This window comes from Gavia stellata, chromosome 9 (genome assembly GCF_030936135.1).
Source record: "Gavia stellata isolate bGavSte3 chromosome 9, bGavSte3.hap2, whole genome shotgun sequence".
NCBI classification, from domain to species: domain Eukaryota; kingdom Metazoa; phylum Chordata; class Aves; order Gaviiformes; family Gaviidae; genus Gavia; species Gavia stellata.
In genome coordinates, this window is record NC_082602.1 from 19794605 (window position 1) to 19813619 (window position 19015).

General features: G+C 43.6%; 1 protein-coding gene across 4 annotated transcripts in view; it reads right to left on the reverse strand.

Annotated features, from left to right (window-relative positions):
- Positions 1-19015, reverse strand: part of ALOX5 (arachidonate 5-lipoxygenase) — a 35237-nt gene that overhangs the window by 3599 nt on the left and 12623 nt on the right. For 2 of the 4 annotated variants that reach the window (XM_059821169.1, XM_059821166.1), the window contains exons 5-12: positions 12622-12728; positions 9442-9614; positions 8565-8711; positions 8263-8466; positions 7947-8033; positions 6003-6181; positions 3195-3316; positions 818-918 (exon numbers count right to left, since the gene is read on the reverse strand). In XM_059821169.1, the coding sequence (XP_059677152.1) occupies positions 818-918; positions 3195-3316; positions 6003-6181; positions 7947-8033; positions 8263-8466; positions 8565-8711; positions 9442-9614; positions 12622-12728 (1120 nt within the window). The remainder of the gene's footprint in view (positions 1-817; positions 919-3194; positions 3317-6002; positions 6182-7946; positions 8034-8262; positions 8467-8564; positions 8712-9441; positions 9615-12621; positions 12729-19015) is intronic. The other 2 variants (XM_059821168.1, XM_059821167.1) reach the window with 2 other exon arrangements.

Consider the following 19015-nt stretch of genomic DNA (forward strand, 5'->3'; position numbering starts at 1 on the left):
ATTCTTTACCTTGTAGAGGCTTGTCTGTGCTGCTGCAGAAAGTAGAAGTGGAGGTCCTGCAGACGTGCAGTCAGCTTTCAACTAGTTAAATCAGGACCCTTGGTAAATGCTCCATTAGGCCAACTAGATTGCTGTACTGCGCGGACTGAGCCGCTGAAAACAGCCAGCTGCACCAACTCAAAGACAGATGGCGTATGCAGCTACATGAACTGCAGTCACAGCACTGAGCTGCGCTGCACATGTTCTCTAAGCCACATCTGAAAATGGGATGTACGCTGCTTCGGCACAGGCACACTGCCAAATTAGCGCAGCTTACAACAGCAACCCTCGGTAGCTACCTGTGAATGGATTCACAGCAAATGCAAAGTAAAGCCACTTAGCAGAACTCATTGCATTTCATTGCAGAACGTGCCACAGACTACCAGCACATATCCAGGGAGTTCAGGTGGCGTCTGGAAGGCATGGCAGCTATACTGTGCACCTGAACCCTTCAGCATTTCTGAACAGGGTCTTAGCAACCCATTTAAATGCTTTAAAAAATTGTTCCCCATAATAAAATCATTAAAACTAAAATATACAAGCTAGAACCCCTAAATTTGAGCTTTGGTATCTATTTAGGACTCAAAATACCTTTCTCAGCTTCCAAAATAATTGTTTCCACAGGCTTCATGGGGATTTGCAAATGGCTTTGCAATTATTTTGACCAGAAAGAGCAATGTAGTGTCTGTACATCTACTAAAAAACATTTCTCAGACCTTGTCCTGGTAGATGCATCTCCCAGCCCAGAAAGAAGAACAGTCTTCCCAGAAATTCCTACCTGACCAAAATTCACAGCTGCATGCTGGGCTGATGTGGTGTATATTATCACTGTGAGATATTCTGCTAGATTCTCTCGTGTCCTGATCATCTTCGGAAACCCTAAACAAGGGAGAAGAAAAGCTTAAGTAACGCAGCTATGAAGTAACCCAGTTACCCGGTAGTAAACTGGCTACTCAAAAGGCATGAGTTAGCAGCAGTCACTGAAGAGCAGGGCATTCTCGTTCTGAATCTTGCTGTGTGGTCTAACAGGAGTTACTCAACCTCACTGTGTCTTGGCTGTCCAGCTGTAAAAACAGTGATCCTGCCTTACCTCATACAGGTTTGTGAGGCATCACCACTGTTTGCAAAGTATGTGGTGTTCCGTAAGGGAAAGGCAAAGTATAATTACACCTTTAAAAAATACCGTACCCTTGTCCTCTCATGCTACCTACCCTGCAGCAAGGAACCCACAGAGTCCACAGGGCAGGGGCCTCAGATGCTCCCTTTTTCTTCAGTCTGCAGTGCAAGCAGAGAAGGTTCATGCCAAGGAGCAAATGACCATGTGCTTTTATTTATAAAGGTCTGAGGCTCAGCAATCAAGTGCACTGCGAGAAAGAGTGCAGGGAGAGCTTATTTGCTGAAACGGGAAGTGAGGAAATGAGAACTTCTGAAAGAGAAACAACAGAATGAGGAACAGAAATAGTTGCATCAAGCTGCCTTTGAAGGGGAATAATCGAACAGAGCTATATAAAGAAAGAAGGGAATAGTCAGGGACTAGGGAAATATTTTGCGACCAAAGCACCCCCAAGCCTGTATCTCTCCTATCCCCACTACCTCACAGTCCTGTGCAGTACTCCCTGTCCCAGCCCAATGTGACCACAGGTCCCAAGATACCTAGAGACCTGTCAGCACCCTGGGGCAAGCTGCCCACACTCAGGCTGCCTGTGCCAGTTGCTTCATATCTCCACCACCAACCTGATACAGATGTGAACTCAACCTGAGAGAGGGAAGAGGCACATGGTAGCTCTGGCCAGCAACCAAGCCCAAAGAGGAGAGGATGCACCATCCCTTCCTGTGTCCTGCTATCCTAAGCACATTGTTCTCATCTTTAAAGGCACTTGGCAAGCTCCCAGTCAGAGCAGCCCTCCCAGGGCAAGAACGGAGACTGGAGGGAGAGCCCCATGTGCAACAGCCTCCCCCATTTATCCTCCTTTCATTCTTTACAGATCCAGCCAAGTCCCCTGGCTTTCTGACCCAGCCCTTGGAGTGGCAGCAGTGCAGACAGGGATGCTGCAGGCCTGGCAGGTTTCCCACCTGTAGTGGCAGACCTGCCACCAGTGGTGCTTGTAGTGTCCCACCCCAGCTGTAGCCCTGGAAAGGCTCAGTACTTGTCCCCTGTCAAGATGCTTAGGTCAAGCATGAAGTTCCTACTAGCAGGCCATTTCTAAGCTTTTCCTAAGAGACAACTAGACAAACAAAAATGGTAGCAACTAGGTGTCCCGCAATCCTTTGCTTGTCCAGGCAGGTAGAGCCCAGAAGGGTGTTATACACCAGCACATACTGGTAATGAGTGGAAGCATCACCGTTTTGCCTGGAGGTCTCACACACAAACATGTGTGCATGCAATCCCAAAGTCATTTGCCCCAGATCACTGGCCAACAGGTGTTCACTAATGTAAATCAGTCAGGACAGTATGAAGAATCCCCACCCACCTGTATAAATTCCTGAAAACCTGCTTGGACAAAACGTGAGTGGAAGAAAAAACACGTTTAGGCCAAGTCAGGAGAGTGTTATCTCAGGTGGGAGAATAGCGCTGTGTTATGGGTGAGAGCTCCCACAACCAAGTAATGGTTTGCAAGAAATGAGAGGCAGTGAGAGGATACAGAGCAAAGGAAAATATTTCTTGGAAAGAATTATGAGTATCTTCTTTTGAAGAAAACAGAACAGCTCAATGATGACACAGATGCTGAACAAATGCGAAGTGCAGCAAGATACTCTTGAGGAGGTTCTTACTTGTTCTTATTTGGTGCAAGGTTTGGAGGAAAGAATTCAAGGGAGTCTCGGTGCTCCTTGTGATTTGTATTAGTCTGCCTGGTAGTTCCAACAGCACATACAGACAGCCCCTTCCCTAATGCTTAAAGCATGAGCAGACAAGATCAAAGGACCAATCCCCAGTGTACAGAGAGATTACACAAGTTGCCCAAGCTCACGGTGAGAAAGAAGGAGCTGTCTCCTGAGGGAGGGAGGGTCTGATCCAGGGTCTCACCCATAAAACTGAGCATCTTTGGGCCAAGAAGGGAGAGGATCTCCAACCATTCAAGGCATGCTGTGCATGCAGCATAGCTGTCAGCAGGGACTCAACAAGCTGCAGACCTGGCTGGGCCATCAAACCTTACCTGAGGCCTTCATGCCCCTCATCCCATAGACGTAAATGTCTTTGACGAAGGCCTGGAGCTCCACATCCTCACACACCACCTCGTCGCTCTCATAGTAGATGTGAATCACATCCTCTGCGAAACTGCAGACACAGGAACAAATGAACAAAAATAAATGAAAAGGAGAAAGCAAGCCTGCCATTCCCTGAAGACCTTCTACTGACCTCACAGAGGAGGCAGATGCTGCACGGGGAAAGAGAGGAGAGGAAGAGCAGGTCTCAACACCCTTCTACCTTGTTCCCACAAGCAGTGGGAATGCACAGAGGCAACTTTGATTCATTTCTGACTGTAGCATCGCTTCCTCCCCCAACAAAAAGATGCTGGACCACACTGCATCCCCTGAACAGTCCTGTGCACTTTATTTTCTTATTTGAGGCTTTGCTTCTGCCCAGACCTCTGTCCTTACATCTACATCCTTTTTTTTTCCACTTAATAGAGACTCCCTCTGGCATATCCACACAGCTCTCACAATGGGAACAGGGGTTCCCAAACTGTGATACCAGCACCATCCCCTGTATGTGGGATACTCCAAAGCTGCTCCTGAATACCATTCAAATAGTTGATCCCCTCCTACTGCACATCCTTTTCACAAAACCCAAGTGACACACTCCAAAGTCGGGGTGACCCAGGAAACTCCTTTTGGGGAGAAGAGGTTTAGACCTTTTTACTACACCCACTGCATACAGCAGACAGCTCCTCCCTGTTCAGTTCCTCTTCTCAAAATCCCTCTTTCTATACAAGCTTCCCAGGTTAATTCACCTCAGAAAGAAAGGCTCTTAAAACACTAAGATAACAGAAATAGATCTGAAAGCAGTGAAAATAAGAAAGCCTGATTTCCTGCAGATTTGCATCTCATGACTGAATGGCTGGTTGAGCTATGCTGAGATATTCTGTTAGCTCTGCAGGTACCTATAATCTCTTGCTCAGTATTTTGACAACAACCCATAGGGTGAAACATTTGACTGCGGAAGCTGACTGATGGGATTAAGAATTGTTATCCAATACAGATTTAACCCCTAATAAGCTATAAATTTATTGCAATTTGGAGACCTTTACAAATCTGTCAATGTGGTTTCTACTAGTTGACCAAGTCAAGAATTGTTATTGAGGTAGACAAACAACTGCATAAACACCAAGACTTTAAGTAATTTTGGTTTCCAGAGGAAGCCAAAGGAAAAGAAAAATCTTGCAACATGCAGCAATAAAGATGCTCTGCATGAGCTCTGCCTCCATCACCTGGCAACTGTTCCAAATGCACACAGAAGGTAAACCTTCTCTTACACAACAGCAGTATTTTAGACCTCCTTCCATGCAAATATAAATGAGTACATGAAGTGTGGATGAGGCCTTTTGGGTTGGAATATCTATCTGCAGTTAGATCAGAAATAAAAAGTTGAGTATTAGAGAAGGGGTTTAAAGATTTGCCGTGTTTTTCTATAGGGACACCCTTATCAGCTTTCTTAAGTATACGCCATCTATCACACGTGAAGCAACGCTGGGGATAGAAATTATTTCATCAAAAGAGCGGAGACTGACACCCCTGCAGAGCGTAGGAGATTCATGCTGACTAGACACATGCATGACTGTGGGTTCATGGGTCAGGATATCATGCACTCAGAAGGGTACTGCCCACACCATTTATAAACCAAATTATTCACTTACAAAGAATCTCTCAGCCAAGTCTGAGGCAGTGTAACATCTTCCCCCAGCTAGGTTAACACCCACAAACAGTCAAACTAAATTGCGTTGGCTAAGTACTATCTGGTATTTGAAAAGGCATACCCCAATCAGCAAAGAAAACACAGGAAAAAGAAGAGGGACAAAAAGAGGCCTACATCAAAAATCCAACCACAGATAAGTTATAACTTCCTTTTCTCTCAAATGGGCACTAACAATTGCAGGAAATATTGCAAGATAAACCCTTGCCAAAACACAGAGCAAACACAGGAGACAAAGATGTACCCAACACTTTAAACATTATGTTTGCATTATAAACCCTCTACGTTGCATAGAGTAAAGATCTGATTTTTACTGAACATCCTTTTCAAAAGCCATGTGACCAGAAACAGCTGCATATTTAGCAAGCAACTTATGCCATCAAAAATATGTTATTTGTTAAATGAAATGCCACTATAGAATAAAAACCATATGAATCATTCCATGCTGAGGCAGTGTTTCATATCTGAAAAGGAGCCATGTTTGTATGATAGAGCCGCCTTGCAGTACCTCTCCTGACTCAGAATTGCTGCCCTTCCTGACAAAACTTGGGCCTTGAAACTTTAAGGCATTTTAGAAAAGGTTTTGCACAAACGAGTTAATCTCTCGTGCAAGCCAAGCTTACATTTCCAGTCCACAAGAACCTTAACAAGCTCGGATGGCTGGCTCAAAGAGCTGGGTTCTCTCTTGATTTGTGCATAGCTAAAAATAAAAGCTAATTAAATTCCCTTTGCAGGGCTAAATTCCAACTCACTAAACTCTGTGAAATCCTATAGAAGAGTACAGACTTATAAAGGGGCCTCTGAAATACAGAATGCAAGAAAACTGGGCTGAAAAGAGCAGGAAATAACAGTCTGTCAAGGGTGAGGGCTTGCTTGACTATATCTTTTTCCTCAGATGAGATATGCTGGATGGAAAAGGCTCCACATGACTTAACAGTCCATGTGCTGTTCACAAGGCTGTGATGAAGAGTAAAGTGAGCAGAGAGAAAATGAAGTCGTGTCTCTGTGACAGTGATTTTATTAGCCCTTTTCTAGAACTACAGTCTCTTACCTCTTTATAGCCTCCCAGACTTTAATGCCATCATCCCGGTAATAGTAGTAGGGGATATCCTCTTTGCTGTCCATCCCTTTAGCTTTGATCTCCTCAGGGAAGCAGAGGGAGCTATAAGTCAGATCCTTCATTGCTTTCTGCACCATTTGTACATGTCCTCCTCCGCCTGTAGCATTTGCCTGCAGGAAGAATGGCGAGACAAGAAGAGTAGGAGATTATGTTCACTTTGTGCCGAGACTGGCTTTTCAAATTCGCAGGAGATGGTATTCAAAATGCTGATGAATCTGTGTTTCAAGGAGGAAACCACATCTCTACACAAACAAGTACCGAACTGCAAAGGTCTACTGCAACTGTGCATTTTGATTTCACACCTCTCCCCTGAATCACTGTTAATATTCACATTTTCTCCATAGGTCCAGCACCTGCTTATAATGGAATACAGTAACAAAGTACAGCAACATCAAAGTATGGAACCCAAAGCACTTTCTGCCAGCCCTATGCTCCAGAACTGCCGTGTGTGTGAAGGACAGCAGCCAGCAGTGTATTAGAACAGGGCTTTTGCTAAATCACTCATTGCTGCTACAGAGTGGTTTAGGAGAGTGTGTTTAGGGATGCAGGCTACTGTTAGCCACCCTGAAATTTCAGCCAGGAGATAATCCTGCTGGGCAGCTACTGATGAGGATTGGCCAGGGTTTCAGTATACGTTATATTTGGAAAACACAGCATGTCCACAACAAATGGCATGGCAAAATTCTTTTGATAATCACAGCACAAAAGCTCCCAAATTTTGCTTTTCTAGCATATGATGCTAGCGTTGTAGCAGTATTCAGCTTACACTTAATGTCCTCCGGCTGGTTGCTCATCTACACTGGAACCAACAAATTCTGAAACTCCAGGGTCCCTGCTGGCAGGTCTTAGCCACACTGTCATCCCATGGGCACAGGGTATGGACATTATGCTTCTGTTCAAAGGGATGGGAGTGCCTACCAGGTCTCCACAGTCAGCAGGGGAGTACAGAAGACAAGGAAGGTGCCTGGATTTAACCTCTCTTTCCTCCTTGGGTGAAAAACTCTGGAGCATGGAAGCTATTTTTGGTCTGGTGCCCGAGGTGTAAGGGGGACAGAGTTGTCCTGAAACACAGGATGCCTCTTTGAAAGGACTTCTGAAACCTCCCCAAACTTCCCAGTTGCTGCTAGCTTCTTGTCACAGACACTGCTGCATGCCAACCTCTTGCAGTTCCTAGATGCAGCCTGTTGTTCCTGGTGGACCCAGGGAAGGAAGAGCTAGGTACCTATTAAATACCAGTGCAGTCAGATTTAGATGCTCAGATTTGACCCAAGAGCTGCACCACAGTCGATGATAAACAGCTATGTTTCACTGACTCAGATGAAGCTGAGTTTTAATCCTAGCAGATCTGCTATTTATGGCAATTCAAGAAGACAGGCTGGAATCTACAGCCAGTATTTGCAGGCTTAGAAATCTATCTTATCTACACGTCTTTCTCTGTGACAAAAATTTCTTTTTGCAATCACAAATTCTTTTGCTCACCACCTTTCCCCAAGATGAATAACCGAGTAGTTAAAAGAAATTGGGGACTGAACTGTGTGCCTACATGTGCAGGCATGTATGTGCGTATTATGTTACCTTGCACTCCTATATTCATACCTACATCCACATCAGCTATGAGTAGGTGAGATACTGACTCGTTACTGACATTGGCCAGTTCTGAATTGGCTACTTAGAGGTAAAAGATACCAACTTTAGGACAACAAGAAATTAGTTAACTTAAGACATCAGTTCTGTGTCCCAGTTTCTCAAGTGATATTAGTTATGTTTGCCCTTTAGTAGAAAGGTCAAGAAACAAGGCAATATGTGATGGTTAAAGGATAAAAACACATATGGAACCATGAAGAATAACGAAGATTTGCAAAGTGGATTACTTACCTTGTCAAAAAGGCCACATTCACAGATAAGCTGTTCTCTGGCTTTGGTATTGATGGCTATTGTGAACCGCATGTGTGGCACCAAGAGCTGTGAAACGGGGCAAACAACGAAAGAAGGAAAATTCTCTGATTGAATTCAACAGCAACCATGTGTAAAATTTGAAGTCCTGGAAGTCCTGGCAGCTAAATGTACGTTGCTTTGCAGTGCAGCCAGACAAACTATCTCAGCTGAGCTATCACCAGGACTTCCTTTTGGTTTATCAAGCTCATGTGATAACCTCCCTGACCCACATACGTCCCTTCATGCAAGAACCAACCTTGAAGAGGGGATGGACAGCAGGCAGCTGCCGGAACATGGCTATGCTGAACACCTCTGAGACTAAGTGTGTCCGTAAGAGATGGGTCACTGTCTGGTGGATGTGGAAATCAGATGAGCGAACCCAAATTTTAGCTAGCAGCCAGTCATATGTGGCATCTGAAGGAAGGAATATGGGATTATCTGGCCCAGGCTTTTGACCAAGCTGGAAGATACAAAAAGAATACGAAACCCCAAGTCATTCACGTTTAAGACGAGACAACAAGCAATGTGTCCCTTTAAAGACCCTAACAGTAAGCCCACCTGGATTGCAATGGGTACAATTTTATTCTCCAGATTCTTATACAGCAGACAGATGGGTGCAGCCAAGTACTGTATTGTGCACGGGTCTGTTTTATTGGCATCCACACCATCCAGCAGCTCATAGTCCACAATGAAAATGTTTCCTTGCTGGGGGGGGAAAAATAAAAGCATGATGTATTTTAATGGAGTGCAAGCAGCAAGGCTCAGAACAAAGGTCAGGAACTCTCAGCCAGAGGCTAACTTGCGTTTTGCGGTTACGAGCAGCCACCAGCCTGCCACTGCTCATGGTGGCTCAGGGGTGATGCTATTGAGAGAGCAAGCACCTTTACACAAGCTACCTGACTTGTGTCTGCAGAGCCTGACAGTGAGCCTCTCAGCAAAGAGTGACTGAGTACTTGGCATTCATGCAGTGACACTAAGATGCAAACAAGTTTCACACTGCCAGCTGAAGAGACCCCTGTGCTTATCATACAAACAAAAGCAAGGTACCACCCTTGCCAACCCTTCTTCAGCACGTTAGTTCAACTCTGCAGGTGACAAGAGGGTAAGACCCTACAAAGAAAGGGAAAGGCCCTTTGCCCTTCTAAGGCAGATGGTCAATCCCTAACCTTTCAGATGAAACCACTGAAAAATGACCCTTCACCATCTGGTGACATCTCTTTAACTGGACCTGGAGAAAGGCATGGCCTGCAGCTCCAGGACAGCAGGAGAAAACAGTCAACAGAAGTATTTCCCGTCTATAGGTGCAACCAGCTTTACCATGACCAACCATACAGCCTGAATAGAGGAGATGTGGCTGAAGGCAGTTAGAACAGGGTTTGGATGTTAGAGGATATGAGAAGGAACAGATGAAGTCCCACCTCATTCACAGCCCTACCTTCACTTCCTCCTCCAGGGTCAGGTTCCTCTCCAGACTGCATTCTACCATATCCATAGTCACAGGGAACTTCTTGGGTATCTCTGTGCATCTCCGGATCAGCACAGGATTGCATCCATTCAGGAACTGGTAGCCAAACATAAAATCTTCCTTCCAGTGCTGCATCACATATTCTAAAGGAAAAAAAAGCCTGCAGCATCAGTAACTGTACTGCATCAATATCCTACTGCATTGTAGGATTCCTCCCTTCCTCCCCACCTTTTGTTATACTGCACTGCAACTTTGACTACTTTTGAAGAAAGTAGCAAGAAAATGATCCACAAGGTGCCATAGAATTTTTAGAAAAATCACTTAAGTTAAATGGACAATGTAATATTTGCTTTTCACTTTGAGAAGAATTAAACTGATAATAATTTGTTTCTCCATGTACAGAAGCAATGAGGAGTAAAGTATTCCACTCCTATGAAAAATACTCTTTCTATCTGCAGACCACCTTCTCAGGTCTTCCTGAGAAGATTCCTGTTAAATCTCACTCTTTAAATTCTCAGGGTATGCAGTACAGAGGGATAAGTCCAAAAAAGATAGCACAGGCAGGAGAAGGGGAATACAGAGCAACGTGGGTGGCGAAAGAACAGCAGTGGCTGGAGCAGTTCTCTTAGCTGGAGCTGGGTGAGGGGTATCTGGGGAAGGGTTTTGATTTTGTGCTTCTCTGTAAAACCCTTCACTGGTTGTTTTGTTTGATTAACATTCTTTTTCCCTCTCTTTATTTTTCAATTGCTAATATAAACCCAGATTAACATCTTTTCTTAATAAAATGCTAGTTTCAGGTACTCCATCTCCTTACTATTACATATGTATTACTACCGGATGTTTTCCAGAATTGCAGTTTTCTGTTTCAAATGTCATGTCGCCTCTTCAGCCTACAAGTTCAGAGTCAGAAAAAGCTTGATTAATGTGAAAAATCCCATTGGTGTCTTCAGGGGAAAAATGAAGCAAGTTTTCCACTATTGCCTATTTTCAGACAAGGCAGAGCTTTTTCTGAAAGCAATTAATTTTTCTACAAAGGGTGAAACAATGAAGAAGATAGGCCTGAAGAAATGCAGTGATAATTAAAAAAAAAAAAGTCTCAAAACTCATAATGTTTTCTAACAGAGCGGAAAAAAGTTAAGTTTACTTAAAGTTGACATTTACATCACCTCTGTCAATTGCATAATGAGTCTGGAGCTGTATCTGAAGTCTACATCAAGCAAAAAATGAATCATCAACTTGGACAGAAATTGCATGACTGAAAAATGCCTTCAACCACCTTCTCCATTAGCCCTGCTTCTGCCAAGGCTTACAAAAAAGCAGACTCAGAGTTGCATTAACATAACTGAGACCGATGCTTAACATCTAAAACTCAGAGAATTGGAGCTTTCCTCATGAGTATGGAAATGTTATCAATGAAATTAATTGTAGATCATATCTAATTCTTGTGTTAAAAGTACTTCAGGAAGCAATCTTATTAAATGTAAAAAATTGCTGTAATTAGTTTTTAATATTTCTGGCCACCTTGTGTGCTTTATTTTAGACCTGAGACCACAGGAATTACCCTTATTTCTGTTAACTGATCCTTAGGCAGCCTGAAGAGAGGAGCAAAACTTCAGAGCAGGAGGGAAAAGTATTTTCCTTTGCAGAGTCTGAACAGGCAATTCACCCACATTTGAGGAGCCATACACTAACCAATTTATAGTATCTGTGCATCTATTATACCCAATAATACAGTAAAATACAGTAAAATAATGTAACCATCGGCAATAGTAGAAGGTTGGATCTGGCTCACAAATCAAAGGCTTCCCAGCCCTGCTTTATAGAAATTACACTGTTTTGAATGACTTCAAAACCCATGTCTCTCTGCAATTCTTCTTACTGGGTTTTCAAGTAACGGCTAAGATTTCCATATTGAAAAGGGTTAAAGAAAATAAGTATTTTGTCTTTCATATGTTAATACTATATCAATGGAGTTTTTAACTGTATGAAAGATACTGCAGAAACTGAATGGCCCTGAATACAAAAGTGAAACTCACATTCTTAGAGAGGCATTTTTGTCTTCTAGTAAGAAAATGTGAGTATGAAATGGCAAGCACCACAGGACATTTAACGCAGTATGCACAACTAATTGTGACACATTTTTGAAAAGAGATGACATTTTGCATAAATGCCACAAGCCTTTTCAGGCCTAGCTCGCACTAATTTCCAGTAAGAACCACGGTTCCTCGGGTTGTGGTCTGACCGCCCATCCTGGCTGCAGCAGGAACAGGTGAAGAAGTTACAGCTCCCAGGTCATTCCCAGCTCTTTGCAACCCATCCCCAAATCTGTTGGCCTAAGAGCATGGGCTTTCATGCCTGAAATGAGTTCTGTCAAAATGACCCCTGTTGGGAAAAATTTACCACTGAAAAGCATTTGAGCTGTCCCATGTCATTGACACAAATGGCCCACAAGAACTGACTGAAGGGAGCTACAGGTGAGGTTATGACAGCAGAACTGAGGCAGTGGTACCCTCCCCATGCTGGGACAGGGTCAAGAAGTCGCGACTGTTAGCAGCAGTGCCACCAGGACTGAGCACATGGCTGGGATATTAGGCAACAGCTTTTGATCCGGTCTGTGTAAGAGGCAAGAGGGGTCACCCTTGTATTTGCCTTTAGCGGAGAACATTTCCAAACGTGCCTCTGGAGATTTTCCATGTATTTAGATTGGCTGAAGCGGGACATACACGATCAAACTTTAAAAAATGCCTTAACAGCTAATATGCTCTGAAAAGCACTCCCACTAAGCTATCTCTAGGTTTAGATACAAAATACTTATGAAAATTTGTCCTATGGGACTTGCACTTATCTGAAAATACCTTTCTAAAAGCTAAAAGGGACTATGATGCCCAACTGGCCTGACCTCCAGTACAGCTCAGGACAGAGAAGGTCACTGAGCAATTCCCAGTAATTTTAGTTTGTGTGAGGTCATAGCTTTGCTTTTTAGTTTTGCGGGCTGCCGGTGTGATGAGCAGTATGAGACTACAGTTTATTTATGAAAAATCATGGGAGACCAGAAGTGCAGGTCAGCTACTTCCATCCTAATCAGTTATGTACAAGACAACTAATCAGTCATTCTACAATGCAACAATGAGCAAATGCTGATAAACTCACCGGAAATTGTGTTGCTGATTCTGACAAATATCCTCTCAAAATCTGCAAAATCACTCCAGGAGGATTGGAACATGTGCATGAAACGGTTGACATAAAGATTCTCCATCCTAAAAATAAAACAAAACATCCCTGAAAAAAGTCATCTCCAGCTTCCTCAATACCCTTCCCCATTCTTTTCCACCCTTTTATATAACTACACACAATAAATCTTTCAGTGGTGGAATGTGAGATTTGTCACCCTACAGAATTCAATCTGTTGGCTGTACCTTTACACACAAGCCTGAAAGGCATCTCAAGGGCCCAGTCCCTGCTATTGCATTTACTGAACTCCATTCTAGAGTTGTTCTCGGCAGCCTATGGCAGTACTTTAAGACTTATGTCATAGTCAGAAATTACTACAGTCAGAAAAACTAGTGCTTCACACATCGTCAGGAGTTAGCATCAGCTGCGAGTGCTAAGATCATTATTAGCACCAGTTCAGAAAGGGGTATGGTGACACAAAGAGATTGAGTGATTTGCACAAAGTCAGAACAAACACAATCCAGGGTCAGTACAGGCAGTACTCCTAAACAGAGAACAGCTCCTGTAAGTATCTACATGACAAAGGCCAGACTGGATCCCTGCGCGTGAGACCTGAGTTTTTGAGAGCTTTCTATTAATTTGAGCTGCGGTTAAACTTGACGCTCATCTCTAACTTCAGGAACCAAGCCACTTGGTTGCAGATGTTACATGAACATGGGGGGCTGGGAGCCGGAAACTTCTGACTTGAAGTGCTAATTCAGCAAACTATTCTGTCTACAACACTGTCAAGCAAGTTCAGCTCGTATGAGATGACAAGTTCTAAATTGTTACATAAATACTAGACTATTGTTATTAAATAGGAATAATTTATTTTTACTAGAAAGCAAATAATGAATTTGAAAAAGAAAGTTGGCTTTCCACTAACACTTCAAATGCGCAAAGAAAAGCACACACATCGCACAAAGATAAGCAGGGCAGATAACAGAGTAAAGAAAGGTCACAGTGTTGCTGGAAATCCTCCCAAACAGAATTTGAGGGAGGAAGAATCCCCAAAAGGTGGATTTATAATCAGTAAATGTGGAGTGAGGCACCTTAAAAAGAACTGGATTAGAAGTGGCTGAAGAGGACCAAAAGCCTAGAAAAACAGCAAGTGGTAATCTGGAGAAGAGCTCTAGACCAGCATTACCATAACCCAGACAAAGGAGCTGCTTCTGCACTGAGCCCAGACAGAGTGCATGTAGAATGCACTGTTTCTGCTGCTGCAGATGGCAGTCAAGATTAATAGGTGCCTGGAGACATGTTAGGAAGTAAAACCCAGGCAACTGTCTAGCCTGGAACAGGAGATGACTTCAGGTCTTTTCACACCTGACAGGCACACAGAATGATCATACAAGTATCAAAGGGAGCGTAACTACTGGGCAGGAGTTTCTGGATAGATACTAGGTGTCTGAATCACAGATGAACTTCAAGAGGAAGCCTGACCATGACCAGAAGTTTAAATGATTCTAAACAACATAACTCAGTACCTTGAAAGGAGTTACTTGAGACTGCCTCGTCTGAGAGTTTCCACTAAAGGTCCTGTAGAGCCTCTGCTCTCCTTCAGACCTGCTCTGAGATTAGGAAACACTAGACACATGAACCAGTATGTACTGCTCCTGTCCTGTCCAGGGTGCTCTTCCTACCTGGGGCTATTACCCTGATCAAATCAAGGTAGGCACAGCACATGGGATCTAGTCACAAACCTACTGTGGTTTGACCTGCTGAATACCAGGCATACATTCATTCTCAGATGTTTCAAAGATTACTTCCTAAAAGAAGCAGTCTTTCACATCTCCTATCTTGAACAAACTTACAGAGGACTTAGAAAATAAAAACCTTTTTTCACCAAGAAATCAAGTACTTCTCAGATGTCTCTGGCACATACTAGAAACCAGAGCAAGGAAAAAATAGCAAAGAGTTGCTTGTAGAACTTAACCTGCCCAAATGCAACACTGGTCCAAAATAGCTATGCAGGCCTGAGTTTCTGGCACAGAATCCAGGGTGAGGGTTTCCATTTGCTAGACAGTGTAGGTCACATCAGCACCAGAAATCTTCAGGATTATCCCCACCTACACACAATTAATCCTGTAAACTTACAGAGTTATCCATTGCCAACAGCATCTAAAGATCCAACCTTGCAACAGCAGAAGAAATCTCTGAGACATATCTCCCTCTTTCTAAGTTCAGTTTTGCATGTCCCAAGCAAAAGGGCTTTCCCCTCCCCTCTGCCACTACTCCCTAAGTCTCATATAACTTTCACAGCTCTCTGTCTGGTTTCGGCTGGGATGGAGTTAATTTTCTTCCTTATAACTGGTACAGTACTGTGTTTTGGATTTAGGATGAGAATAATGTTGATAACACACTGATGTTTTGGTTGTTGCTGAGCAGTGCTTCAGCTTCTCATACTGCCCTGCCAGGTGCACAAGAAGCTGGGAGGGGACACAGCCAGGACAGGTGACACAAACTAGCCAAAGGGATATTCTATACCATATGACATCATGCTGAACAAAAAACCAGGAGGGGGGCATGGCCGCTGCTTGGGAACTGTCTGGGCATCAGTCAGTGGGTGGTGAGCAATTGCATTGTGCATCACTTGTTCTGTGTATTCTAGCATCATTATTTTTATTTTTTTTCTTTTTTTTTCCCTGTCCTATTAAACTGTTTTTATCTCAAATCACAAGTTTTACTTTTTTCTCCGATTCTCTCCCCCATCGCACTGCGGGAGAGGAGTAAGAGAGCGGCTGTGTGGTGCTAAATTGCCAGCTGGGGTTAAACCACGATACACATTTTTCCTTAAATGTGCTCCCTGCTCACTGCTACACCTTGCAACTCTACACTTGCCCTTGGATTTCCAAACACACCTCCCTGTCTTCTTTCCTACTGCACTCAAACTGAAGGAAGACCGCATGCCTTCCCCCATGTATCTCCACTCCATTCATGCAGATAGTTGTCCCAAGCTCCCAAAGCACAACAGGGTAGCAAGATAAGGGCTATCAAACCCATTCTCCAAAGCTTTTCACAGTTCACTCACCCAAAAGCACAGGTCTAGATTTTCAGCCAAATGTGCCAGGCAAGAAGCATTGCTGTTCCTTGGAAAAATCTCTTTTGCATCACACCAGTTCTCCAGAATGGCTGGCTATCTGCAATAAAGTTTCAGGTTCCTACTTCATGGGGAGGTGCCCTTACAGCCAATGACAGAAATACATGTTCCTAAAGTCTGTTGAATTGTTTGCACACTTCACTTGGCTGCGACTCGAGATCTCTGACAATATACTACAGACCGGCAGGATAGGATTTCTAGAAGGGGAATGTAGCCTCCAAATTGGTTATGTCTACTAATGGCAAACCGATCACCTCTGGCTTTCAGATGTTGCTCCTGCATCACTCAGATCTCCCAAATGAGCTGGGAAACAGCTGGTTTGCACTGGCTAAAACCATGCTAGAAGCAACAGCTCTTGGAAAACACAGGATTTGTAAAAGTTTGGAATACCATGCCATTGCTAGGGTAACAAGAGAAGATCCCGATGACATTGCATGGGGTTTGTATATTTTCACACCTCTCCTCTTTCCTTAAAGGAGTTATTCCTTGCCTTTTCTGAGCTAGACTGTTTCCTGAAGCTGGGTATCCTGGTTTTGGCTGGGATAGAGTCAATTTTCTTCATAGTAGCTAGTATGGGTCTGTGTTTTGCATTTGTGCTGAAAGCAGTGTTGATAACACAGAGGTGTTTTCGTTATAGCTGAGCAGTGCTTACACAGCGTCAAGGCCTTTTCTGCTCCTCACCCCACCCCACCAGCGAGTAGGCTGGGGGTGCACAAGAAGTTGGGAGGGGACACAGCTGGGACAGCTGACCCCAACTGACCAAAGGGATATTCCGTACCATATGACATCATGCTCAGCAATCAAAGCTGAAGGAAGAAGAAGGAAGAGGGGAATGTTTGGAGTGATGGCGTTTGTCTTCCCAAGAACCATTATGATTGATGGAGCCCTGCTTTCCTGCAGATGGCTGAACACCTGCCTGCCGATGGGAAGCAGTGAATGAATTCCTAGTTTTGCTTTGCTTGCGTGCGTGGCTTTTGCTTTATCTATTAAACGGTCTTTATTTCAATGCACGAGTTTTCTCACTTTTGCTCTTCCACTTCTCTCGCCCATCCCAGCTGGGGGGAGTGAGCGAGCGGTTGTGTGGTGCTTAGCTGCCGACTGGGGGTTAGACCATGACACTGGGCCAAGAGAAGAGCTGCACAGTGTTTGCTTTCTTCCCTTGCTTGGAACCTCTTCTTGGTTTTGTCACAGGTTTATTCACAGCAGCACAACACAACACAAGAACTATGATGTTTTTTTTCCCTTTTTCAGGATGGCCTCACCCCTGGCTCTGTTTCCTGGTGAACAGGTTGTCCCACCTGATTGAATCTCACAGCACTTCACAGATATGCATGGGGTCTCCTCCCAGCACTTTCTGGGATGTAAAGAAAGTGAAATTATCAAATTTGATAATTTGATAGATTCAAATTGATAATTTAACTTATCAGTTTGCATAGAGGGAAGATAAACTAAGAATTACAGACTGGCTGTAGTAATCTGGCCTGCATTGTATTGAAGTCCTGACTACAGATCAAGAATGATGTCTTCTGGCCTTATAAAAAAATTCACTTGCCTTTTAAACAACACTATGTAAACGTCCATAGTTTTCTTGGCTTATTTTTCTTGCTTTTTTTTTTTTAATTATTTATTTTCCCAAAGAACTATTTCTGATGGCCTTTATCAACTTCATTATCTGCTGACTAAAAGGACCCTGCAGGGCTGGGTTCTAATACCTGTCTGTGGAAGAGGAACATCAAAGTCTAGGGTTTTCCAAGGACCTATGGTCAAAGCCCCAGAATCTTTCAAACTTCTTAAAGCTTTGAGAATCCACTGAATACTAAAGGGCTGCTTGAGGAATAAGATATTTCATGAGGTGAGAAGGGACCTCAACTTCTGGCTCATATTAAAGATGAGAGACTTGGTTATTCAGAAGTCTAAACGTAGATGTAAAGTTGAGGCAATACATGTGCCATTTGGTAAGCCTGGGGGGCAGGAAGCATCTGTCTGTCTTTTGTACCATTAATCTAACTCCTTGTGTGATCCCACAGCCACTTCTCTGGTACAACTAAGCTAGTATTGCATTAAAAAGCTACAAAAGCACCCGCTCTACGGCCTGTTCCATCATTCTTCTAACATCCTAGTTTGCACAAGATAGAAAGCTAGAGATCCCTGGTCTTCAAAGCTATTCAGCTACCTTATTCCAATTAGCTCTGAAAGATCTAGGTCTACCCAGCCATATCTGCTGCAGAAACACACCCATCACCCTGTTCACACCTGCTGGAGATTTATTCTGCTAAAAAGAAAAAAGATTTGTTGATGTTACAAAGCATCTTCCATTGTGAAAAACAGATCCTAGTGCTGGGGAGAGAGGAGGGAGGGAGAAATCTACAGCAGAGCTAATATAGCCAGAAAAAACGTGTTCTTTGAAGCTTCCAATTTTCCAAATTAGAAAACAAGCAGGTAGATTCTCTCGGAACAAGCCATGAGATTTGACTCTGTGTTGGTAGTGAAATTCAGCTACATAAATGTAACACCAAGAATGTTCTGACATGCAAGGTTTCAGTCACCATCAGTTCCCCAGATGGACTCAGATAAGCAAGTATTCACTGTTTTTGGAAGCTGCAAGTTTATCAGTATGGCTATTAAACTCCCTAGTTCTTACCAACCTATGCTTGATGACATAATCTCTGTCTCAAATAACAGGAGGAACACCTTTCCAAAATATGAAGAGACCAGCATATTAACAGAATCACAGATGTAGAAATTGTGGGTGATCTCGGACCAGTCTTGTCTCATCTCAGACTATACCACCATCTGATAGTATGGTGGGATGTCTGAGATAGTATGATGTGACCTAGGCATGTGAGATGGCTCAGAAGCGGACTCACAGGCCAGAGAGGTCCTATTTGCCTCATTAACCTTGTACTATTTCAAAGAGCTCTGCAGGATTCATTATTCATGCTCATCCAACGGCCAGGACTTCATTTTTTCCAATGACATGACACATGCAAATGGGTGGACAGTAGCTTTGTTGCCCCAAGCAGATTACACTCAGATGTGGTTAACTGATGAGCTGCCCAGAACAACTCTTCTTCAGCAGGGTCTCAAGGGTGCATCGATACCATCTTCTTTTGGTATGTGACTAAAAGGCTTAATTATTGCAAACAGTCAGGGGAGAGAGGTATTTCTAGGGGGCGAGCCTGAGAACAAAGTCAAAAGCCTAAGCTATCAGGTGGCCATAGTCCTTCCTATGCT